Source organism: Drosophila gunungcola (genome assembly GCF_025200985.1).
Source record: "Drosophila gunungcola strain Sukarami chromosome X unlocalized genomic scaffold, Dgunungcola_SK_2 000043F, whole genome shotgun sequence".
Taxonomy (NCBI): domain Eukaryota; kingdom Metazoa; phylum Arthropoda; class Insecta; order Diptera; family Drosophilidae; genus Drosophila; species Drosophila gunungcola.
The window spans coordinates 58,465-84,682 of NW_026453191.1; the positions used below are offsets into that span (position 1 = coordinate 58,465).

Genomic DNA, 26,218 nt, shown 5'->3' on the forward strand with positions numbered 1-26,218 from the left:
TAATTATTATACATTTTGATACTTTAAACTAAAAGAAAACTGAAATGTTTCTTCGGTTTAAAGAAAAAAAAACTGTCTTTACAGCCCATAAGTTTGTCCATTATATTTTCAAATAAACTCTAAATTAACTGCGTACTCCTAAAAGTTTGAATATTTTAAGGACTTACTGGACTTAAAAAATGGGTACTTGAACAACTTGGTTGACAATAATGCTCGATTTTAAGCGTCGAAGCAAGTGCTAAAATATCCCCATCGTAAACACGTCCAGGCAACTCTGTTGAAGCAGTTCATTAATAAGTGAGCAAGCGGTGTCATAAGCAGTTCATTAATTAGGGACTTCAACTCCCTAGTAAGCAAACAATCCGGCGTCCTTTTTCCTGCATTCCCACCCCCTTCCACTCCCACCCATTTTTCGCATTTTCCAGCATGTTGTCCTGGTCAAATCTGTCACGAAAATTCCCCCACATAGCGGTGAAGGAGCTTAAACACAGCTCCTGGCATTTATGCTTTGTGCTGATGTCTTCCGCTCCTCCCATATTCCCTTCCTCCATTTCCCCATTTTCCCCTTTCCCCCTCCATTTCCAACCATTTTCCGTTGGCAGTGGCAGTTCCATTCCCTTGTCAGGTATTTCAGCATGTTGTTTGCTGCAGTTATGTGTTTAACTGCCCCCTTCGAATCCCTGAGCTAGTGGTAAAGGGCCATGTCAACTGGCATACGAAACCAATTTCCTTTTTATGGCAAATGAAATGAAAATTTGAAATGACCACAAAACCGGAGAGAGAAAAAGAAACTCTAGGAAATAGAAGCGAATAGTGGGAAGATAGTGCACTCGGAAAAAGGATTATAGTAAAAATCTCTTGAGCAAACAACCATAGTCTTGCATTAAAACAAAATATCCATATACATATGTAATAATTAAAAAAAGTAATACGGATAATGAAAAATAACTTAGAACCAATTACATTTTAAAACTATATACACATAAATATGTTAGTATGTTTCTTCAATACAAAATATATATGAATATATACTTGCCAATTTAATTTGAACCAACATAGGTACATTTGAAAATCATCACTAAACTTCTAAATATTTTTTTTATTTATATCTTGTGATTTTATCAAGAAAATATAAATTGATGATTTGCCAATAATATTTTTGTCTTATACATTCTGAGGCATCCAAAACAATTTCCCAAAAGACTTGCTTCTTTTCCCAGTATTATTGTTAAGTAAGTATTAATATTTCGACCACTAAATGGGTTGAGATTTCGATCGCAGTGTGAGGGAAGAAAACGGGGGGTGGACGAATATCTGCACAGGAAATGGGCACTCGGAAATGATGCCACATTGTACTGGAATGCTCACTGGAAATATCTCTGGGGCTCCTGCGATGAGGACCGACACATTAAAGGTGAAAAGTGGCAGAAATAACAGAATTAGCCATGCACAGTCAGCTCAAGGAACTTCTGAAGCAGATCTCTCTTATTGTCATCTAACTAAATGGTTATGTATGCCCAGAAACATCTATCTGAACAGCTGCTGCCTCTTTTCCGAGTTTTCCCTTTAAATTGTTTTTTTTTTTTTGTTGAGGTCAACCAAGCAATCTACCCGCAGCGGCTTTGCGGCGGATTTATTTTATTGCCAAAAATAAGAAACCAACAAAAACACAGGAAATGAGCAAAGTTAAAAATAAACGACATTTTCTTTGCCCTTATTAAATTATTAACCGACTATTGATTAATATAAAAAGTATAAAAAAGGTATACAAAAATAATTTTAAATTCGATTTTGTTTATAATATCCATTAATAGCAATGAATAATATTTTTGTTTGTCTATAAATCTTACTTAAGAATAATCACGGACAAATAAATAAGAAATTAAATGTATCACATATTTAAACTTACAATCCAAAGGCGTATTTTTTTTGATGACAATCAATTTAACAACTAAAAGCATTTATATTTTTAAAAAACAATCGCTGTTTTCAATGATAATAAATTTAGCTTTTTAAGGGTTATTGTTAGTTGTATAGTCTTCGCCAAAAAAGGGTATAACTAGAAACGAAAACGCACCCAAAGCAGCTCAAATTGGGATAGGTTGCGGTAGCCCCATCCAAGTTGCCTTTTTGTGTGGTTTTCGCTTAAATCCTTTCGCTTCTCCTAACCCAACTAACCTAACCAACTCCTCACGTCCTTTTTCGGTGTCTTCGGCTTGGAAAAGCGGTGCGCAGCTCATAAAACGCCATACATATGCGCATTTCATTTGATTTGATTTAATTTTATTGCCTTTTATGTACGTTGCTGCTTGGCGGCTCTTTGTTGCCAAAAAAAAAAAAAAAGAAGAGAAAAGCAAAAAACAAAAGGAAAAGGAAAATCTGCCAGGATATGCCACTTTGTGTTGGAATTAATTTAATTTGATTTTTATTTATTTATGCCAATGGAAATTGGTTTTTGTTTTGAGTCAAGCCAGTAAGTCGAGCCAATTTACAAATCCAAGGCAAAATGCCCAACATTTAAGTTGTTAAAATTCAAACTTTAAAAATTCGATATTCAATTAGGTTAAAACTAAAAGTATTTTTCTTTCAAGTTGTTCACTTTTAATTGCATTATTAATTAGGCTGGCAAAACTTCTAGAGTACTAAGTATAAATATTTGTCCATTTAAATATTATACAGTTTTGAGAAGTTTTATGGCTATGACTGTCTCATATCATTTAATAAATAAGTTGTGTATGAAATATTAATTTAAGATTTAACTTAACAGCAACTTAATTTTGACTCAATTGCCAGCCAATTTGTTTGTGGTTCCGCAAATGTGTTGTTCGCCAGCATTTCATTGTCTTTTTCATTCTCTTCTGGCCAACCATTGTACATCTGTCAATCTATACCAGCCAAGTCAGTCAGCCAGTTAGCCCGGTTCAAATGTTCAACTCAACTGCTTTGTCCTGGGCCCGAGCCTATTTGTCTGCCAGTGTCTTCGGTTTTTTCAGCTCCTTCCCGGCGAACCGGAGTCCGAGTCCGTTTATATGGCCAGTCATGTGGCACGCATCATCATTTATCAAAGAGCGCGGCAGCAATTCGCAGGGCTGACAACAAGCCAAAAACCATCCTCCTCCAATCTGATGAAAATAACTCCCAACTCACAACGTTTCCCACCCACAAAAGTCGTCGCCGTTTTCTTGTCGCTGTCGCTACTATTTTTTCCCCACTTTTCCTTTTTGTTTTTTTTTTTTTTTGGCTATTCGGTCTCCTGCGTTTTCTTCGGTTCTTTATTGTTGTTGTCGACGCTTATCTTGGCCGTTTGACATTGATGTGCAGGAGTACAGTGGACAACACTATTGAGTAATATATAAGTAAGTTTGTAAGAAATAGGCAGAATAGGAAAATTAAAAACCAAAAGTCACAAATAGATCAGTAACATCAAATATTAATTAGTTGCTAAACAAAACATAAAACATATCTACATACAAATAAAGACCACACTTAATATTATTATATTTTAATTAATTTATTAATTAATATTGTACTTTTAAAAATTTTTCTTTCTTTTGCATTGGGTATCACTGTACCGCCGACAACGTTTGTTGTTGGTCCTGTCATGTAACGGTTAAATCTGCATGAAAAATTAATGCTGTGTTGTTGATACCGGGAAAACAGTGGGGGAATGTCGGGGAAAGTGGCGTATTGCGTGTATCTGTATCTGTGAGTTGTTGTGTATCGAAATTAGCATTGCGGTACAACTCCAAACACAGTTTTCCGCTGTCCGCTTTATCCATTTGGCTTACTCCTGCATTTTATGCAGCCCATGCAGTTTTCCTTTCTTTTCGTTATCCATATACCTTTCTCTTTTTCACTTTTCTGTTTTATCTACATATTTAGCAATTTTTTATAATTTAATTTCTGTATTAAACTTAAATTGACTTGTCCGATTATGGTTATATAAATAAAAACCAATTTTATCATTCCCCGACCTTAAGCCGGTTTGATTAAAATCAAAAGGGCAACCGTTAAAACGTTCCCGTTATAAAATAAGTTATGGCTTTTAAAGAATGTCTTTATTGTAATGCTATGTGATTACCGTTACAATGGATTTATCACCGTCTCTTTTTTCACGCTCCATCTTGGGACAATTACTGGCGTGGTTCAAAAATGAGGGGCGGAGACAATTGATAGAGTAGAATCAAAATGAGAGGCGCAGTAAAGACTCAATAACTGGGACGCCAGGGCGGATTTAAATGAAACTGACGCCGCTGCTGCGCCGACTGCGACTGCGACGTTGACAGCGACGCCGACGGCGACTGCAACTGCAACTGCGGCAGCGGCTCGTCTGCGTCGCGCCGCTTCAGTAGCGCTGCCGCTGCGCGGTTAACCGTTTTATTCTCGCGCCGAAAACCGAGCAGCGAGCTACCGTTACGCGAGTGCTGCTGCTGCGCTGCCAGCGTCGGCACAGTTCGCCGCATTTTTGTTGCTGCTGCTGCGGCTGCCGCTTCCATTCTCGCTCTCCATTCCGTTGCCCCACCTCCCCCCACTCCTCCTCCTCTTCCTGCTGCATTCGCAACTCCTGAAATCGCTCCATTTTAGTTGTTTTGTTTCCCATTTTTAGTGCCGGCTGAGCAGTCCGCTTCGCTGCCGCTGCTGAGGGCGTTGATACGGGAGCAGCTGAAAAAAAAAACAAATTTTCTTCAATAGGTAAGCAAAGATAAAATCAATTCATTCTATTGTATTTGCTATTTAAGCAAAAAAACGAGCAAAGTAGAAAACAATTTAGTTTTTTGAAAGTATCAAAGACAATCTGGGCCCAGCAATCTTACCTGCTGACTTAACCGGTAATCCATTGTGTCCTTTCGCTCCCAGTTCATATCCTTTCGCTTCTGGCTTGGCTACAGATGGGGCCTTAGTTCTGGCCCCCGGTTTGGATACTCCTCCATTCATGGCGGGAGCTTTGCCGCCCGAAGTGGAAGCTGCAATGCGTTTGACTATTGGTCGCTTCGTCGTCGACCGATTGGTGGTCGGGATCGAACCCCGGTGACTCTGCAGTCTAGTGGTTTCCTTACTGGAAGCAGCGATCTCTGCCGGTTTGTTTTTTCGAAATTGCTGCAGATGCTGAGCCTGTTGGTGCAGGATCTCCGCCTTGAGCATCTGCTGCTGGGTGCGGAAGGCACGCTTGTAGGCCGAAACCTGATGAGGATACGAAATACATTAATAAATTTATAAAGAAGAATCGAAATCAAAGTCGGTGGAATCAATTATGTAGTTAATACATTTCTCTTACAATATTGGCGATTTAATTCCATGAGTCACACTGCGTATGAGTGATATTTATATCCCTGATCTGTCATTAAACACTCTTACTTTATTGTTGTTAAAATTATTCCAAAAATATATTATTTTAATATAATATTTTAATAAATACGTTTGCCTAACCCATTTCGTAATTAATATTGCAAATTAAATCACATGAGTCACACTGCGTATGAGTGATATTTATATCTCTGTTTAACTGCATTTGTGTTAAAATTATTTCAAAAATAAATTTATTTGACAATACAAATTTATTCTAGCAAAAATATATATGTAATACTAAAAGCAATTGGATATTAACTAAAATCAGTACAAGAAGATGCTTAACAATTAAATAGCTTAAGAAAATATTGATAACTATTTTAAAATTGTTTGAAAAAAAAGTTTTACAGAACAAACAGCTTATAAAGATTTTTGACAATGATATACCTGCGAGGCACTCGCCACCAGCAGCTGATTGGCTCCTTTGAGATGGGCGGCCATTGAGATCCTGTCCACGTGCTTCTGCTTCTGATCGGGTGGCGTCTTTTTGGGCGGGTTACCCGCCGGAAGGTAGGGGTCTTCGGATGTCTGGAAGAAGGCTCGGCGGCTTGAGCGGCTTACCTGATTGGTGGTCACCTTGGTTACCCGCGGCTTGTCCTGCGGCTTCTCCAGCGGTTTCTCTAGCGGCTTTCTCTTCTTGACCTGGCCCTTGACCTTAACCTTGACCTTCTCCTTCTCCTTCTCCTCCTCCATCTCCTTTTCCTTGACCCTGCCCGTGACCTTCTCCCCGGCATTCTCTTTGACCGCGACTGTGGGATCATCCACCTTGGGCGCCGTGTCGACAATGCGCTGCTGCAATTGCAGACGACGCACGGGTGCCAGGGTGGCTCGACTGGGCTCATCTTGGCCAGAATATGAACCAGAAAGTGATCCAGATTGTGATCCAGAATGTGATCCTCCCGACGCTGCTTCCGAGGTGGCCTGCGAAGTGCCCTTGGAAGAGGCTCCGGAAGTGGCTCTACAGGGTTCCGAATTTACTGCCGAGGATCCTAAAGTTTCGCCAGCAGTACATCCCTTGACTGAGCGTGATTTAGCTCCTGGAGCTGTTTCCGATACTGGTCCAGAGGAGCTTCCATAGTTTTCCTTACTAGTGTTTAAATTTCTTACCGCAGTGGCTTCTGCTGTTGCTAAACTTGGTTCCAAAGCCTGGGATCCTGGGTGGTTGTACCATTCTTCTTTTGGAGTTCCCACTTTGGTAGTGGTTTCAAAACTCGCACCCAAACTTTCTTCCGAACTTTTTGAATAACCAAAATGTTCTACCAAACTTTTTCCCGAATCTTCTGCATAAGTATCTAAGCGACATGGTATTATTTTATATTATTATTATTATTATTATTTATTGTTAGATAAGGTAATAGGTACTTTTTTATAATAAGAAAATATTTTGTAATCAAAGAAATTTTTTTAAAGCCTTTAAACCAGATTGCAATTATAAAAACCTATGGGGTGGTGTCTAAAAGTATGCCACAATATTCGTAAATCCAATGGATTCAATACGAAAACCAGCCTATTATATTTTCTATTATGGCTAGTTTTAAAAAAAAGGATTTGAATGGAATCATAACTCATGGATCTGAACTTTAAAACAGACTATGTTTTTGAGATCACTTAACAAGGTGTCTAAAAGTATGCAACAAAACCCGTGAATCCGATGGATTTCATTATGTAGAGATTTGTATTGCATACTTTAGTCATATTTTTAAGAGATTTTAAGACTCTAATGATTTACAAACCCCGTTTCCGATAACGGCTATTAATTATAAGTACTTTTTAGTATACCTGTATACCCTCCTGAAGTGCTTGACAATGTCACTGTTGAACTGCTGGGCCAAAAGCTGGTATGCGAACTGCTATCCAGGCTGGATCCTCGTGCGGCTCCGCCAAATCCCAGCGGACAAATGGGCGTGACGGGTCGCGGTACGATGGCTTCCAGCAGCTGATCCGGGTGCTCCAAGCTGCGGCTCCTTTGCCGGAAATTGGCGTTCAGAATATTGTTGAAGCTGAGATGACGAGGCTGCTGCCCCACCTCCAAGGGGCGGGGCACGTTCTCGACGCGCCTCCTTGTGGAACCGCTGCCACTGCCGCTGGGGCATCGCTGACTCCGATTGAAGGCTTGTGTGTCGACGGCCCCATCGGCAAACTGGATGTACTCGAACTGTTTGATGCGATCGCCCAGCGTCTGGAAGCGGAAGCGCAACTCCGACGGAAATCGATCGCCGTTGATGGAGCTGCCATTGGTGGCGATGTTTCCGGTGCCCATCAGGTGACCCAGTTCCGTCCTGGCCCTGGATCGACCCCCACCACCCTCCGCCTCCAGGTGACTCAGCACCGAAATGCGACGCTTGAGGGCGGCATCCACCGGCATTAGGTTGTCGCCATCGCCCCGCGGAATCTGGACGGGCTTGGCCAGCGAGCTCTTCGCCATGGCCACCATGTGGTGTTGCCTGCTCGGCGGCATGGTGCGCATCGTTGCGCCACATCCCCAGCCGGATCCCAAGCCGGATCCCCCGGCTGCGGATGGCAGTGGCAGGGGGGCTGGCATGCTCATCGATCGGGCACTGAACATCACGCCCATGTCCCTCTCCTCCTGCTTCTGCTCCTGCTCCTGCTCTTCCTTCTCCTCCTGCTCCTTCAGCTGCTTCCTTCGCCTAATCTTCGCCCTGCTCCGGCGCAGGCCAGCCGGAATCTCTGTGCGGTAGGATGAGGATCCGCCACTGCTCCTCGCACTGGAGCAACTGGAACTGCCGCCACTTCGCCGAGCGGCGGAGGACTGTCCGTGGGCCGCGTAGGGACGAGCCGCCGTGAAGGACATGGAGCGCCGCCGGCTCGCCTGCATCATCGTTTGCAGCAGCTGGCCGGAGTTGCTGTGGGCCGCGTGGTCCGCCTGCAGAATATGACTGCGCGGATAGATGTCGGCGGGACTGGGCTCCGGCTCCGCCTTTTTGATCCTGCGCAACGGACCAACATTCTCCGTGCGCAGACGTGCGTACCGATTGTCTGCGAAGTGGATATATATATTTTATTTTATATTTTATATATATTTTCAAATTATTTTCTATTCAAAAAGCTTTTAATTAAAAAAAACCCTTATTTTTGCCTTTCAAATCTAAAAAAAAAATACGAACAACAAAATCTAAGTTTAAATTTCTCTTTTTGTGTAAATTCTTAATATTTAAAAATTCTTCTGGGGTCGGAAATGCGATGCAAACTTTTGACTTACGAGAACTGTAGCCCCGCTCGTAATATGTCCGAATGGCACTTTCGTAGAGCTCGCTGGTGTTGCGCAAAAACCAGGGTTGCATTCGGCTATTGACCTTGATCAGGCGGTTCAGCTGGTCGGGTTTCATCGTCAATGGTATCCCAATTCGTATCTTCCCAGAATTTGTATGTCCGAAAGGATTATTGGTTTGAACTCGATTAATTTTGCTTGAAAATTCACTAAATCGGATATGATATTTGAATTTGTGCTTGAAGTGCTGGGAATTTTTGTTCTTTCTAGGACGAATGTCGTGGAAAATTCTGGCGAAAATCTATAGAAACGTGACTAACTGTGGTGTACTAAAACATGCCGGTGTGTGGAAATGTCTATATCTGTCTGTATTTGAAAAGCACACTTCAAGTAACGTTAACGTTAATGCCAAGTAAAAATAAATGTTCAGTCTCAGATGACTCACAATTTTGACATAACAATGGAGGTTTCCTGCGTTTATTGATTCCACCTTAGAACTGTTGTAAATGTTTGGATATAATTTACATTTATACAAAAACCGGCTGGATGCAATAGCACCCATGGGCGTAGACGCAAAATTGTTATATGTTATTGGCATGAGGTCTCTTTGAAAGATACTAAAATGTCTTTTAAGTATATAAAGTAGTCTACGTAATGGATAATGCAATGTGATGTACAAATATAGGTAAATAGTTAAATATATACTGCCCCTTATTTAAGTTACAAATATTCGTAACATGTTTTCTCTTCAAATTTGTATTCAGTTTTTTTCTTGTTCAGCAAAAAAGCTCAGTAATCCAAAAACAAACCGAAAATAGACTTAAGTGGTAGTGAATCGACTGCAATGAATCCCTTTGGGATTGATTTCCCTTCGGGGCTTAGGTACTCGGATATCCCATTTCAAACTATTGTAATCCCCGACACGTTCCATCCGCTTTGTCCGAAGCCCCCAACTTAGTTGTATAATTATGTGTGTTTCAATCAAATTAGCCCACACCGGGCATACATAATGCACTCATTCGTTAGTCAACGCTGCTAATCCCCACCACTTACTGGTACCATCTCCATTTCCTCCCACGGTAAACACCCATTTGACATTGATTTATCAGCGGCTGTCAAAGTGCCTTCATCTACCGCCCAGTTCCGCCCCCTCATCCAGTCCGTTGGGCGTGGTCAAGGTAAAATGTAATAATTAGCCGCAGTGATGTGATGATGTTCGGGGTCAACTTTTCCAATCCCCTTGTTAGCTAGCCCCACCACCACACCCTCAACCATCGGATGGCTCGATTTTGAGCTTGGCCAGCAGCAATTTGTCAAAGTTTGGCCTGAAAAATGAATGCTGGTCGCCCGATGGGGTGCACTCAAAAAAATTACACTGCCCATGTGGTTGGGCAAGTACTTAAACTTCGAATAAAATACAATGTAAAGCGGGTCATTAATATTCTGGCTACTAAATAGCTTTTTTATATAGCTTATTGGTTCTTAATATCCTAATAAGTACAATATATACACTAAAAGAAACAAAGCATTACATAAAGAGGATTATAATTTTATAATCCTTTTTTTTTTAAGATTTAAGTTGATTCCTTATTACTTTTAATACTTTAAAAATGTTTTTATTAAGTTGAAAAGTATTTTTAAACAGAGTGTTTTACAAACATAATTTTATTTTGTTTGTTCTTAACTAATGTTTTTAAAATAACTAACATAGCTTTATTTATCAGTGTGCAAATTAGGTTTTTTTTAATTAATCTTTAATGCAGAGGTGATCATTTTTAAGTTTCGTTTAAAATTGCAACCAAAATTTAAAAATTAGCAAAAGAGGCCACCAATACAATCAACATTGTTAGTTACCCAGATTTTCGGCGAGTGCGTTTCTATGGTCAGGTGGTGGAGTGGTGGCAGTGGTTCCCCGGTTGAGTGCGTACGTGGCGGGGATGAGGAGTCCATTGGTTGACCAGTTCATTGATGATGTTGTTTGCTTGTTTGCCATCGCCATCGCATCGCCATCGCCATTGCCCACCGCACCAACAATATCCAGGCAGGACCTCTGGCGAAAAGTGCGCAAAATGCACAAAATCGAGAGGGAAAGTACGGACAGCAGGAAACCGAACCCGGAGACCCAGAGCCGGACATACAGACCCGGATCCAAATCCGGAGCAGCTGCATCAGATCCCCAGCTAAATGCATTCTGTGCGCACGAATGCAAAAATTGATTTTAATTCAATTACAGTGCGTAATTTATGCATTGCTAAAATCGACCACTAACCCTAGTAAAACCCCCTCTGGTATTCAGCAATTTTCATCGATTCTTTTTTCAGCTATTTCGGTATTCATTTTCATTTCGGATTTTGGCTACCTTTAAGGGGTTTTTAACAGGATTTCAGATTGGTTGAACCCTAGGTAAATTGTTATTCGATTTTTTTTTTAAATATACAAAAAGGCAAGAGCATAAATTTGTTGTTAACACAAAAAACAGGTTTTTAAATTTATATTTTAATAAAAGAAAACAACGTATTTTTCAACTGCCTTTTCACAGTGTCTTTAAACTTACTTTTACTTTTGCACAACATTTTTTTTTCCTGATGTTTGTAAAAGTTTTGGCCGAATTGAGTTAATTAATTGACACATACTTTTCCTTTTTCCATTCCCTTTTTTTGTCGGGCCACCTCTGACCTTCCTAATTGCAGCTTAGACAAACACGTACACGCACTCGTAGTGCCCGAAACAAAAATGAAAGTAGTAAAAAATTCGGGTGCAAAACTTTCGCAACGCCCCTTCCATTTTGAAGACCCCGAAAAACGTGTGGCAGGCAAAAAAAGGGGGGGGGGGGGGGGGGGGGGGGCAGCTCCTTTGTCAGTTTTGCTTTCTCTGTCTCTAAGCTGCCACATTAGCAACAGAGGTGCAAAGTTTACGAGTGTCCTTTTTCAGTTCTTCTTCATCTCTTGTTTCTGTCCCTACTTATTGCCATCACTCTGTTTTAGTCCAGCTGAAGACTTCTGAGCACCCAGCATTTTCGCTATCTGTTGTTTTTCATTAAACTACAATATTAAATTACAAAAACAACGTAAAACGTATTAGTTATGTTTGCTTTTTTTGTTAATATTTAATTTAAAATTATGAAAAATGGTTTAATTTTAATAGAAACTCGTATAATTAGTTTTTTCTTTTTTAAGAGTTGTATTAATACGACATTATATTATTACTTTACATTATTATAATTTTTTTAAGCTTTTACCAAATAAAATTCGACGATTAAATAATTTCGTACAGTATATTTTAGTCCCTTAGGGACTTCAAAAATAAAGCTATATTAAACATTTCTGATTATTATAATGGTGTTTATTTTTGTGGAAAGATGTTTATTTTGGTATATTTTTATATTGAAGAAGAAAACGATATTTCTTAAACTTTACATTCATATAAAAAAAAATGATTAAATGTGTGTTTATTTTTTGGTGGCAAAAAAAAGCCATATTTGGCGGCTTTTATACTTTATTAATATATTTTTGATTTTTCTTACCTATGCTACTGAGTATTTTCCGCTTCCCGCCTTTTTTACTTACAGTCAGCTTTCTTTCAGCTAAGTCTGCTTATGTCTGCAGTTGTTGGGTCGTTGTTTGGCGTTGTTTCTTAGGTTTTTTATGTTTATTGCTGTTGCCGTTGCCGTTGTTGTTGATGTTGTTTGTTATGATTTTGAATGGATGTGATGATGGGAACACCACCCACCTTCTTTGCCTTTGACAGGTGAAAAAGAGAGTGGCAGCAAGTGCCATCCAAAATGGTGACAAACAGGTCCGGAATGGACCGTTGTCCCTCTTATCCTTCGTCCCTGTGCAGTGGCCTCATTAAAATTGACATTCATTGCATTTGGGCAATTAGTCTAATTGACTTTTAACCAGTTCGCGGCACATGTGACCCCTTTTGCTGCCCCCTTTTTGCCCCCCTTCGCTTTTCATGAATTAAGCATGGGTTGGCGCGTTTTGTGGGCGGCACAATTGCATAATTGTGGGCGTGGTCGGGTAATTTGGTTGCTGCAGGTGCGAAGTTTACGCAACAGTAGAATAATCTGTAACATATCGATGTACTTAATCGTTAATCGATGGCAATGGCCATTTTTTGAAGTCCATTTTGTGCTAATTATGCAGAGCCTTTTCGAGTATTGGTTATTGAATTAATAATAAGTGCAAAGTAAAAATGAAAATATATAACAATTGATTAATATTCTAGCTTAAAGCTTAGTTTGTTGTTATAGCTAATATTTTAAACTCACATGTCCCCACAAAAAATGAGATTGCAGTAAATCTAACATTAAAGTGCTTTGTTGATTAAAATAAACACGCTTTTTTTTGTATTAATTTGTCTAATGCAAGTCCAGCCATCCATACTCGAAATGTGCCGGGAAAAGAGCAATCGATGGGATTACAGGAAAGTGAAAACTGTGATAAAGATCAATCAACTGAATCCTGCGGTCCAGAAGCCCCTCCCCGCCAACCCCTTCTCCTGATTCTTTAAGCTGGACGAGATTCTAGCCCAGACCTTGTCAAGTTTTTGACAAAAGAGCGAGAGCGGTGAACAAAAAACCGCACAGGAATGCGGACAAAGCTGTGAAAAGCGGAGAAAAAACAGGGAAATGCTGGGGGAAAAGCGGGGGCAATGTGGCGAAGCCACTGCAACGCGGAATGGCTGCGAAATGGAGATGAATGATGTGCGGGGGATTTGGAAACAGTTGCCACATGGCGTTAGTCAAGCTCAGGGATGCAAGTCAACTGCGCTTAGCGCTGCACACACTTTGGGCGAACGGGGAAAAAGCAGGGAAATGCCCAGGAAAAGCCTGGGAAAACCCCAAACGCCCAACGCCCGAAGCCCAACAACAACACAGTCCATCGCTCTGGCTCACTGCAGTCGCTCATTCATTCATTTGCCCAGTCAGGCATTCATTCATTTCCTTGATTATGTTTCTTATCAATGATAAATGAATATGAACGTAGCGAGCACTCAAAACTGCTCTAAACTGGTTGGCAAAGTGAAAGTAAAACCAGCAGGGGATGCCTTGGCTTTTCGCACAGTTTGCCATCGGATTTTCTTGGGTTTGAGCGATTTTACAGATCACCTTTATTAAATAAATTACTTTCATTATATTTTACCTTAAATGGTTTTTTTATTATAAGCCATAAATTTAAACTACATAAAATAAACTTTGTGCCCACAAAAGTGTTGGATAAATTTTTGTATATGTCAAATTAAGGATTATATTTTAAAATACAAGAAATAAACCAAGCTCTTAAGTCTTGTTATTAAAAAAATTAAATGACTAAGTTCTTAAAAAGGTTGCACATACAAATAATTTTAAAATCAGCAAATTATCTTATAAAATTTAAACAATTTTTTGCTTAGAATTCGCATCTTTGAATTCTTCAGAACAATTTGGGATTCAAAGCTTTTCATTTGTCTGCGATCTCATTGCTATATGAAAACGATATGCCACTCCAGCCACCTACAACACATCACAAATCCCAAAGTTCGGTTGAGCGAAATCCAAAAGGGAAAACGAAAGTCAAGCGCGGCCCAGAACGAAACGAAACGAAACCGAGCTGCTCCTGATGCGGCTGCACATCCAATCCAACCAGCCACATGGCCACCCCATCCAGATCCTTCCGAACTGGGGTCCACATCCCGATCTAGACCAGACCAGAATATACGCAGCCCGAACCAATCCAAATCACTAAGCACTCAGGAAAAAGATGTAAACTTAAAACACGAAGTGAATAAGGTACATGTTGTAAATCGTTTATTGAATTGAATTCTGTTAATGAGTTTGATCTTTTTCTATTTTGGTTTTGTATTGTAAAATCATATACATATGTTTCCCCTTTAAACCAATAAAGGTAAAAATAGTTATTTATTAGTTTTAAAAGGAAATTTGATTGAATACACACTATATACAAATACTCTTAAGTCACCAGGCATAGTTACACAAAAAGTTTAATACAACTTATAATAAGTTTGTAATTTTATTAAAAATTTTTCCCAGTGCCGAACACATTGGCCTCGCCATCACTTGATTGCCGCAACGACTTTGGAGCACAAAGTTCTTTGTGGTCAGGCATGCGATGGGTACAGAGAGCCATCGGGCGTTAAGGTGGGTGGGTGGTGGACGGGGGCATGGCCAAAATTCTCGCTGGGAATCAGCTAAAGCAGGGGGAGGCAGGGAGGTGGGGGGCTTCGCCGATTCAAGTGGGCGCTCGGCAATTTTCCAGCACTTTAGAATAAAATTTTTAACAACTCGTCGAGGCGGCCGCTAAGTGCGCCGACGTTTAAAGCCCCCAGAGGCGCAAAAAAAACGAGAAGAAAGGGGCTCTGCAGGTGCGGTTTCAATCAAAAAATATTAGTTTTCAATATATACAAAATTGTTTTGCAACCATATTTATACCTGTGGGAGGTTGAGTCGCCAAAATAGAAGTATTCTTCGATATATTTCCGTAAATATATTTGTATTGAACCAACAATACATAGATTAAAAAAAAATTTTTTTTAACGTTATTTTACCTTTTGTCAATGAAAACGATCTCAATTTTTCTATTTTTATAGAGGTTAAATAGGGATTTTTTTGAGAATTGCCAAAAAATACCGTGTATGCCATTTTGTTCGACCTTTAATTGTTGACAAATGTCTAAAGCAATAATAAACAATTGGCAATGAAAATATACATTATTAAGTGCTTAAAAACGACCACAAAAAATACTGTCTTTTGCTATTCAGCTATAGATTTAAAAATATTATTTTTTTGCTAGATTTTGTAAGGATTGAAAAATGGCAACATTTTTAGCATTTGATTAAAAATTATAGGGCGAGAAAAAAAACAGTGCTTGTGAAAATTAGACATATATGTTTTATTTATTTAATTTATTTTTTAAAAATTAATTTGAAAGTCCTCTTTATTTTTTAAGTTTAAGCCATATTGGCAAATAAGGTTTGAAAGCAAAATACCTATAGTTTATTTCAAAATTATTATTTTAGGCAATTTACTTGGTCAACTGATATTATTGGGAGTCATTAAGCAATTCCAATTGTGTTTTCTGACAGTGTAGCAACGAGGTCAGGCATCGGCCGTCTTCCTTGACCTTCTGTCAGATCCAATCCCGCTCAGCGCAAAACTTTGGCCATGCAGCTAAAATATGCAGAAAGGAGCAGCAGTGGCGGCATCAACATCATCAACATCACCAACATCGTAATCATCATCGTGCCTCTAACATCAATTACGCACACATTGAAGGCTTGTGCCACGCCCACTGGCCAGCCCATCCTTCGTTATCCCTTTGATGGACTTTCCAATGAATTATTAATGCTGAGTGGGTGAGCTGCATATTCTTGCACCTCTCGGCCACGCCAATCCACGTAATTATGTCACGGGTTAATAGTAGGGGGCATTAGGGGGTTAAGGGGCCCCTATAAGGCATCGATTGTCCTTGTGATCCCGGCTCTTGTTCCTGTTCCACTTTCTCCGGCATTATTTATGCCAATTGACGTTGAATAATTAGCCTTCCGCTTTTGCCGGGGCTTAAAATTGTCAGCCCATCCCAGACCTTCCCAGACCAGCCCAGACCAGACCTTCCCAGACCAGCCCAGACCAGACCAGCCCATTTCAACACCATCCATTTAACCCCCTGATGCTGGTGCTTTGGTAATTTGTGATATATGGCTAGTCAATGGCGGCCATCAATATTTCCCGGGCTAATGACTCCTTCGGCTTGCAGCGTCATCGCTTCCACAAGAAAATGCCGTGGAAAATGCATAAAATAACTGCAAAGGAGAGTCCGGAAATGGGGATAATGACTATAATGACGATCCAAATGACAGGCGGGAAAATGGCTTGACCAAGTTATGGCTATTAAGAAAACCAACCCATCTACCCGATCCCCTAATCGCTGTCATTCGCTGTATAAATGTATCTATAGTACCTGGGCAAATTAGTGGAAAATACAATTTTAATTTTTAAGCAAGTCACTACAAAACAAGAAAACGGCCTACAAGTCGCAACTTTTCTGCCACTCTTTCCCCCGTGGACAATCAAACGGAATGCGAAAATCTGCAACCGCTGAGGAAATGGAGCCGGAAAAATACAGCACTAAAGAATCAGAAAAGTAGGAAAAGTAGGCAAAGGGACTGGCGAAAGAACAGCATGTGAGAAACTCTTTCAGTTCGTGTGCTCGGATACCCTTAGAAATGGATATATCTCAAGGGTTACTACTGAAATACTACAATTCAATGGTTTCCATTGACATTTCCAATGATGAACTAATTTTTTACTGCATAGCATTTGACTCGTTTAAGCAAACTTAAAAGTTGTTTAATATATTGCAGTTAATTTCAATTTTCACAACCACAATAAAATATAAATATATATCACATAATACATGTGTATTACTTAAGTCCTAAATAAATTATACATAATAATGAATGAAAATAATATATCAATGTTATATATTATAAAATATTATTCAAAATATATTAAATTTTTATTTGGAATTTTAAAGATTTTTTTATACTTAAGCGATTTATTTGTCGTTTTTTACCCACAGACTTAAAGTAATATATTTTCTTAGTAATTTATAAATAATAAAAGTATCGATATTGGAAAGTTTTTATTTTTTTCGTCCATTAAACATTTATTATGTGTAATGTGTAAAAATAGTATTACAAGATATGATATTTATCAGTACTATATTTTCCGCATCAACAAAACTTCCTAAAGCAGATCGATTGGTTAGAGTATTCAAAGTGCTTTCAATCAATTTTGGTTGAAGTTCTCCCCATTTTTCTGTTACTTTTCATGCTGTTCTGTGCAAGTTCCTTTTTTCTGTGTGTTGCGATGTGCCGGGGGAATTGGCTTTGGGCTTTGGGCTTTGAGTCCTGACAAGTGTGCCGAAATGTCCCAGACATTTGTCATGCCTACGAAAGGACTAAAGGACGAAAGGAGTGCGAGCGTGTGGGTTTTTTCTCCGTTTGTGTGGCGGTTCAGAAGTCACATGGATACATTGAATGAGAGGCCTACAATCAGCTGAACACCCCTCCCCCCTCTCAGATGCTGTCAGTCAATCAAATAAGCAGATAGCTAAATGTACGAGCAAGCTGCCAATTGTAGGTGAAATCTGGCCTGACTTCAGTTTAACCAACAGGTTTTGAGTTAAAAAAAAGCTAATTACATATAATATATTTCAGTAATTTTAACTGAATTTAAGGCACTTTAAAAGACCACAAGTTGAGCCAACATATATTGTTCTAAGGAAAAGGAAAAAGACAAAGCTTGATGGCTCTAAAAATACTGTCATTGCGAGGGGTAATCATATAATATATTTGGAGAATTTGAATACAATATAGTAATGCACTTTATTGTCATTTAAATATGTTCATTAGCTAATTATACAATTTTGACTGTAAAACTACCTTATCCTTCACCCCAGCTCAACTAATCGATCTATTAACTTCACCAGCACTGCGCAAATGAAATCCCCGCAAGTCCTGTAAGCAGCTTCTCAGCATTTTTTGGGACCCGCGAAGTTTATGAAAAAGTAAATAGATCCATTAACCTGTTAACGTGGATTACCTGCCACTCGCGTTTTCCTTTTCGCCTGCCTGTTCTTTAGTTTGGCGAAAATATCCACCTGGATTTTCCCCCAGAGAACTTCTTTTCGGGACGAATTTTAAATGCAAACGCAGTTATATAAATTGCCACCTGATAGGAAAGTCAACAAGACGGCCTCTGTTAGTTCAACGGGAGGCAAAAAGGAAAATAAGGGGCAAACAAGAAACAACAAAGGCGTGGCATGTACCGAGCTTCTTGGAAAACCTGCACTTAGCAAATAAGAGTTACGAAAATATTTTAAACCTTTTTATAACAGTTTATTTTTCGAACACATTTTTCGTTGACCTGTGAACTTATTATTTAAAAAAAAAGGATTTTTGAGTTTTAGATTGTCAACAAATTTGTTTACCTAGGCTTAAAAATGTTCTAATTTTCTAATAAAATGTTAATCTATTTTAAATAATCATAAGCTATTTTTTCTAAGTATGTGTCCCCTACCTATTTTTCTCCTGCTTCGTCCTTCAATGGCGGACTGAAGGTGAACAAATTGACAAAGGCGTCAAAGTGAAGTTGCCCCGCAGGACTTGCTGCTACTCCCTTTCCCCACCTTTCCTACCCTCGTTTAGTTTATGCCACTGATTTCGCTTTCACCTCCTGTGTATTTTCGTTTTCTTGGGCCAGGTTACGCATACGCAGCGTGTGTCACGCATTTTTTATAGTCAGAGTTCAGCTGCGTGTGGTTCGGCTCTGTTGCCTTCAAAAATTAAATTAAAAGGCTTTGATTTATTTATTTATTGTTTAAAATGTTCGCAAGAGGATGGAAATATTTGCTCAGAAGTGAATAAGGTAATAGAAAGAATTTAAAATAGGTTTTTTGAGCTTATTTGTAAAGAAGTGTTTTATATGCACATAAATTATGCAGTTCTGGTCAAAGCCAAGTAAATGAAGGCCAGGTAATAATGATATTAAAAAGGATATTAAAATATATAAAATTTCATATCAAAAGGATAAATGTAAAGTTCAAAATACGTACGAAATATGATTTCAAAGTACATTCAAGAGAAAAAAGAGCTTTTTGAAACAAAAATTTTACAAACTACCAAGCCAGTAAATTTCGGAACAAAACGGCATAAAACACGTGCAAAATTTTAGATTAACATTTTGAAAAGTATATACAACAAACATAATTTTACGAACTAATTCTTCTTTATCAGAGCTCTGCCCACTCGTATATATGTAAATATGTATAACACTCCATCTGAAAGAGCCGAGATGCTCATTTTGTTGGTTTTTTATTTTCTCCTCATCGCTTGCCACTTTCCACAACGTTTTCCACGTTTTTCACGTTTTCCACGCTTTCCCAGATGCTTTGTCTGGCACTTTTGTTGTATTTGTGGGCCTGCTCCACATGACATTGCTCAGTTGGTTGGCTGCTGTTAACCCACCTTTTCTTTTTTTTTTTTTAACGATTTTTTGAACTGGGCGCGAATTTGTTCTCCCCGCTGCTTTTTTTCATCTTTGCTTCTGCAGCTTTGATTTCACTTTGGCTGGCTCCTCGTGCCTTTCATGGGTGCATGTGTGTGTTGAGTGGCACTTGACAAAGTTATGACACACCCGCAGGTGCGGCCAGAATGCTGGCAATGATGCTGATTCTGATGATGATGATGATGGAGGTGGAGGTGGCTATGATATTTACCAAAGGGACGAGGATGAGCTGGGGCATTTTCCCGCTGTCAGCAATTGATCCTGCCGATCAGCGTTGGCCTTTAAATAAAAAATTTACCACGTTCAGTATTTAGTAATTTATCTAAAATTATTTTTATAAAATTGCAAAGTAGTATTTATTAAAACAAGTCTTATTATGCATTCATCAACAACAAAGTACACAGTGTTAAATGTATGTTAAAAATAATGAGTTCAAGAATATGGAACCATTTTTTATTAATGTTCTTATTTTAAAGACCGTGTTTCAGGCTCCTAGACATTCCCCTTTCAGATCTTTTTGTAATCCTTTTATAAAACCCCTTCCAAAGTTCTTTATTTACTTTTCAATTTTTTCGCTTCGTTTTAAGTGTGGGCAATTTTTCTCTGTTCTTCTCCGTCTTTCAATTGCACTGGCATTGGTAAATGGTGAATATGTCAAACCAACTTCATGTTCAGGTCGTAAAAATCCGTCTCGACATGAAAAAGTTGACTGCCGGGCGACTGTTTCCTTGAGCAATTTCCTGTCCCGCGTTGGGCGCCAATTATTCGACCGGACGACACTGTCATCAAAGGGGATCGATGATGGATCAACAGGTAGTCCAACCACCCAGCGGCTTTCCATCTGCCTGCACCACTCCCATGGTGACTCTACCTTTGATTAAGAGGAGGAAAACTTTATTGTCAGTCTACTGATGGTCCCCACTGCCCTTCAACACCTCAGACCCTCTGTAATTTTTGTCAGTTTTAATGGCAGTTTGCATGTTTGTTCGCTCTCTGCCCATCAGTCAATAGCTTTCATTATTGCCCATAGGACAAACTTTCACTTCGATTTGCCGCCAGGCTGACTTTTGATTCGGCTCTCACCCGATGAATGTCCTTTGTCTTGCCCGGTTCTTATTTCCTCCCTCTCTCTGTTCCTTTTCCTTTCCCTTTTTCATTGAGTTTGAGTTTTTCGTTGTATTTATATGGCCCAAAGATTTTATTGCTTCTACCACGAAGACGACAGACGGCAATTTTGCACAAATTATTTGCGCAAAGTTTCACAAAGTGAAGCTTGCGCCAAAGGTTTCCTAGTACCCTATAAAGATGTGATTGGGCCTTATAAATAAAAAAACTCGATTTTGAATAGTCTTAAACTTTTAAAAAGTTTGTATTTTTACTATGTTTGTAAATTGGTTAAATTAAATTTAATATAAGGAACAATTTATTTAATATTTTTTTTTTTTTATGAAAAATAAAGTTATAGTTATAGTTATACAATTTTTAAGCAGCTTAAAAGTTCTGTATAAAAAAATTATTTATTAAGCAAATGGAAATTATTACTGGGCATTCTCTTGTCAGTGTCCCAGTTTTCTTTTTAGCTCACTGGTTTTTATTGTTCCTGCTTGTCATTGATCAGCATCTGGGAAACAATTTAGTCACCTTTGATGGCTGCAAAAAGGGAAGAAAGCAAACAGAACCGGGTGATGGATAAAGAGAAATGCAAAAAGTTTTACGTAAAATTCGAATTAATGATGTGCGTTGTTCCTCCGATGTTTTCAACTTTTCAACTCAAGTGCCAAATTGGAGATGGTAACATGCAGAGATAAAAGGGGAAAGCTGGTGGCAGATAGAGACAACTGATGCCAGGGCACTTGAGTCATCGATTCTTTAAACTCCGGCCCGAAACTTCCGTTTCGCAGGCATTTTGCCAGGCCCTCATCTTAACCGCTTTTCCATGAGCCATTAGCTTTTCATTAGCAACTTTTATGCCCGCCGATTTGCCGGCTTTTAATTAGCAAAGAACCGCAACAAGCTAAACAAAATTTTCAACTTTTTTATGGCCCCCCCAACTGATAAGCAGAAATATCCTTTGATTGTTAAACGTGGGGGTGGTACTGTGATTTTCCAAATCGCTTTACGATGCACGAATTTTTACGATTATATGTGCATACTCATATTAATGATGGCCATTAAATTTTACAGTGGAGTGAATTTTACATGTATTCATATGCAGGAAACCATGTACTTTAAAGCAAGTACATAACTTTTATATTTTTTCTTTCCATGTAAATACTATTTTTATTGTTGTTATGAGACTTTTTCAAATTCACTTCTGAGTTTTGTAATACCAATACTGACAAGTTGTACCCTGTGCTTTTTTACCCACTGTCGTCATGTTTGGCCATCGTTTTGGGGCCAGGACGATTATTTTGGTAAGCGAGACCCATGGCTTCCGTTTCACATACCAACGGGATCATTACTTCTGTTACAATTTTCCTCAACCTGCGCCCTCTCCCTTCAGCTTTTCTTTTAATTAAGCGAGGCGCTTTTGGGTCGGGGATTTTCTGGGGAATTGCATGGGATTTTCGGTGTGTCAGCCTACTAAACTCCTTTGTGGAGAAGGTGAGGAGGGATCAGGGGTCAGAGGTCAGGAGGCAGGAGTTGTGAGCCGGGAGCCGGCTCAACTTGCAACACACAAACACACATGGGACGGGCTTAAAACTGGAAACTCAATTAGGTTGCAAGCAAGTGCTCATCTCTGCCTTGTCAAACACGTGGCATGAAGCTTTTCCGAGCTGGGAAAGCGGGAAGTTCCGGGCGGGGTATATCAAAATCACGGCGACAACAGAAAGTACAAGCGAAGTACAACAATTACACGAAGGGGTGGGGAAATGGGGTGGGAAATGCAAGGGGGTCGCAGGGGCTAGGCGACAACACTAAATACCCAGCAAGTGGAAAGTGGAAAACGGAAACGGAAATGGCACACAGTAAGAGCGAGATGGCGGAAAGTGGCGTCCATGTATGTGTATGTGTGTGCCGCTTGTAATTCATAGAAATAGCCCTCCAATAGCACAAACAAAAAAATGCAGGACGACAGGATCTACATTTAAATAATATTCAACTTTATTTTAGTTAAGAACTCATTAAATATGTTTTATAACTTTTATTTTTAAACATGCACTCTATATCCAAGAAGAATCTTGCACAACTTTAGAATTAAAAGATTCCATTTGTACGTGCTATATAATTGTAGATATCTATTGGTTCCTATATGTTTCATTAAAAATCATAACTTAGTAAATACAATCTTAAACTTAAATAAAATTTGCATTTGAACGTACAGAAATTAAATTTAATATTCAAGAAAAAACTTTTTAAGGTAGTTATGATTCATTTTTAAAATACAGGAGTCTCAAAGAACTCTAATATAAAACACCTTTAAAACAAAGACTTTATACCCACACAAATAAAATGTAATATAAAAGAAAACAACATTTTAGGAAAGCTATTATCAATTTCATATTTATTTTTAAAGCAACGAGGTGCCAAAAATACTGTTAGAAATACTTTTAAAAAAAGATTTAAAAAACAAAGCGGTACGTTTTCGAATCGAATATTTTGACAAGGTCTTCATGATCGTTTATTCTTTCTTTTTTCCTCAGTGTGCCTCCCCTCGCTGCCCCGCCCTCCTGGCAACGCCATCACCCACTGGCATGACCATGTCAGCATTTTTAACTCGCATGTGTTAAAAACGAAAACCGGGTAAAGCAAAGACAAACGAGTCCGGGACATGCCAGGCCAAGAACTGAGCCACTACAATCAGACCCCCTCCCCATTCGCTCATCAGACCATCGCCCCCTCTCGCTCAGTTCCCCATCTTCCCTCTCCTTCACGGGTCCATGTTGCCATCTCTTTCCTTCACTGTTCAAAGCTTGCCAAGAGCAGAGCTCTTCAATTCAATTCAACTGCGCCATGTTCATTGTTTATTTTTCATTTAATTTTACACTACTTTTTTCTCCCGTCCCGCTTCTTTCCCGTCCCACTTTTTTTTTGTTTCCCATCTTTGAGAGTCCGGGAGTTGGTCTATTTGGCACTCATTGGATACCCTGCAATGCAACGGGTCCAGAGAATATTCCATAAATTTATTCACAAATATTGAAAAGAAAATTCTTGTGGCTTGAAAATTGCTTCAAGTTAGACCAATATGTTACCTTAATTTCTCAATCTTGTCGTATGATCCTTGACGACATTTAAGCAGAGATACGTTAACAATAATATGATATCACACTTCATTTTTATTCCTTAGAGCCAAAAGTTTCCTACAAGTCATTATATTTATAAAAATGCAATAAATAAATTATAAGAAGTTAATTTCAATCTAATACTATTCAGATAACAATCTTATTTCTTCTTTAAACTTTTTATTGTATCATGTAGGAAACAATATTTTTCTAATATTTTGTGATTTTATACATTTAGTTGTGAATGTTGGAGAATTATTTTTGGCACTTGATTATTTGAGAATACTAAAATAAATCGGTTGTTATTCATTGGTAGATATGCATTCATAGTCTATCCAGATTTAAAAACTATATTATCTATTAGGTAATTTCATTTTCTTTATCATCTAGTGGATTTTTTCCTTTGTTTTGTATTTTTTATGTTTAGTTTCAACAGCAGAAATTCAATTATGGGAACGAAACGAAACGAAACGGAACGTAACGGGGCGGCGAGGTCATCTAGGGGGTGTGGCTGGTACAGGAGGAGGTGGTGTTGGGGCTGTAAGAAGAATGGGGTGTTGGGTTTTGTTGGGATGAGGCTAGCAAATTTTCGGCGCGTAAATGACAAAAGTTTTGTAGCACTCGAATGTTGATCTTAAGTCAGGTCTAGGATGTGGGTGGTGGGTGGAAAGGGAGGAGGCTGGGGGCGTGGCAACTGGAACACACGGTAAACGGGCAACATCGTTAGCTAACTGACAGGCTGGGCGCAAAGTGGGCGAAGGGCAAAGGGCGAAGGGGAGCGGTAAGTGGCATCCTTGAAAGTTGCGTTGAGGCGCCGCACGCAATTTGCCGCAACAAAAACGACACAGTGTTTCATCTGCCCACCGCCCACTCAAAAAAAAAAAAAATGCAAAAAAAGGAACAAAAAAGTATATAATAAAATCAAAACAAAGGTCATTACAGAAAGAGAGGCAATGAGAGTGCGAGTGAGACAAGCTGACCATGGAGCACTACACTGAGATAAAAAGTAATGGGCTCTAAATAAAAAAAAATCGATTTGCCAAACTTATAAAAGCCCAAAAAACACGAATACAAGTCGGAATTGGTGTTAAAATGCTGGGAAATAATGCCTAAAATTTTGTCTTGCTGAAAATTTTTATTTGAGGCCTATTTTTGCAAAAACCATGATAATGAGTAAATTCATAAAAATGTTTAGAACCTTAAAAGAAAAATGCAGACAGCACTTTCCCTCCTTGTTCTTCGTCGATCACAATGCCCCAACAAATTATTTACAATTTCTGTCAGTGTATTTGTGTGCACGGCTCGAGCTGAGACCGATGCTGAGGCTGGGGCTGACAGGAGCTGAACTGAGCTGAACTGAACTCGAGTCCTGAAGTTGGCAGGCGGCTGCGACAGCCACGAACTCTCCGCCCGAGACCAAAATGTGCCAAATTGAGATAAAGAACCATTGAGAATTTAGTTGCAGCTCGACTTGACGGAAGTTCGCAAGCCGTCCGCTGGGGGCGCTGCTGCTGCTGCCGTTTGCGAGGCGGGGGACAAAAGTATCTCAAGTTGTTTCAATTCTATCGCTCGGCATTGTCAGGTCGTGTGAATAAGAAAACGCTATGAAGATCTGCCACCAAACTAATGTATATTGCTTTATAAGTATTAATTATTTGTTGATTAGTGAATAAACATTAGAAAACTATATAACTCGAACTGAAATAAAAAAACTCAAAACCCATTACTTTACCTGCCCTGAAAATAATGGAATTTTAAATAAATATCTGAACATTGAATTTAAATTCTGTATAGATCATCGGACAAAATAATTCCGTGCCTCCATTTTGTTAAGTCAAATTATGATGTGCTAAAGGTTGGCCTGCATATCATATTATTAAGGCCAAACATTTAAATTAACTTCAAATTTAGTAAATTTTTAAGCTTACCATAAGAGCCTATTGTCCTGCAGGCAGGAAATGTTCTTTCAGCTGGCGGGTATATAGTATAATGTCCATAGGTGAGTCCACCGGGAAGCGGATGATTGAGCGACCATTAGTGATCATTACACCAGTGGTTGGCAGTTGGAAGCTGGAGTCCATCCAGGAGGACTGGATGACACAACAATGGCCGCGAGTCCTTTGTTGGCCCCACCAAAAATTATTATTTGTGTGTGCGCTGCTACGTTGTCCTTTTGTTCGTGTGTCTGCGGTTTGTCTAACAAGGCACAGGGCACAGGGCACCAGGGAGAAGGCACTAGGCACATTCAGGACCATATTGTTTTCAAAAAACAATAACAGCTGGTGCAGGAAAAGGACCGAGGAACTGAGGAACAGAGTTCGCAGGACAACGAACAAGAAGCGACGTTCG

The 26,218-nt window shown here is 39.2% G+C and overlaps 1 protein-coding gene across 1 annotated transcript; it reads right to left on the reverse strand.

Annotated features, from left to right (window-relative positions):
* Positions 1-4,036: 4,036 nt before the first annotated feature.
* LOC128260898 (uncharacterized) lies at positions 4,037-9,019 on the reverse strand. Its single transcript, XM_052994212.1, is given in 6 exon segments — positions 4,037-4,445; positions 4,448-4,662; positions 4,815-5,181; positions 5,734-6,638; positions 7,126-8,343; positions 8,567-9,019. Coding segments are annotated over 6 exon segments (3,069 nt in total). The 5' UTR covers positions 8,694-9,019; the 3' UTR covers positions 4,037-4,208.
* Positions 9,020-26,218: the final 17,199 nt, after the last annotated feature.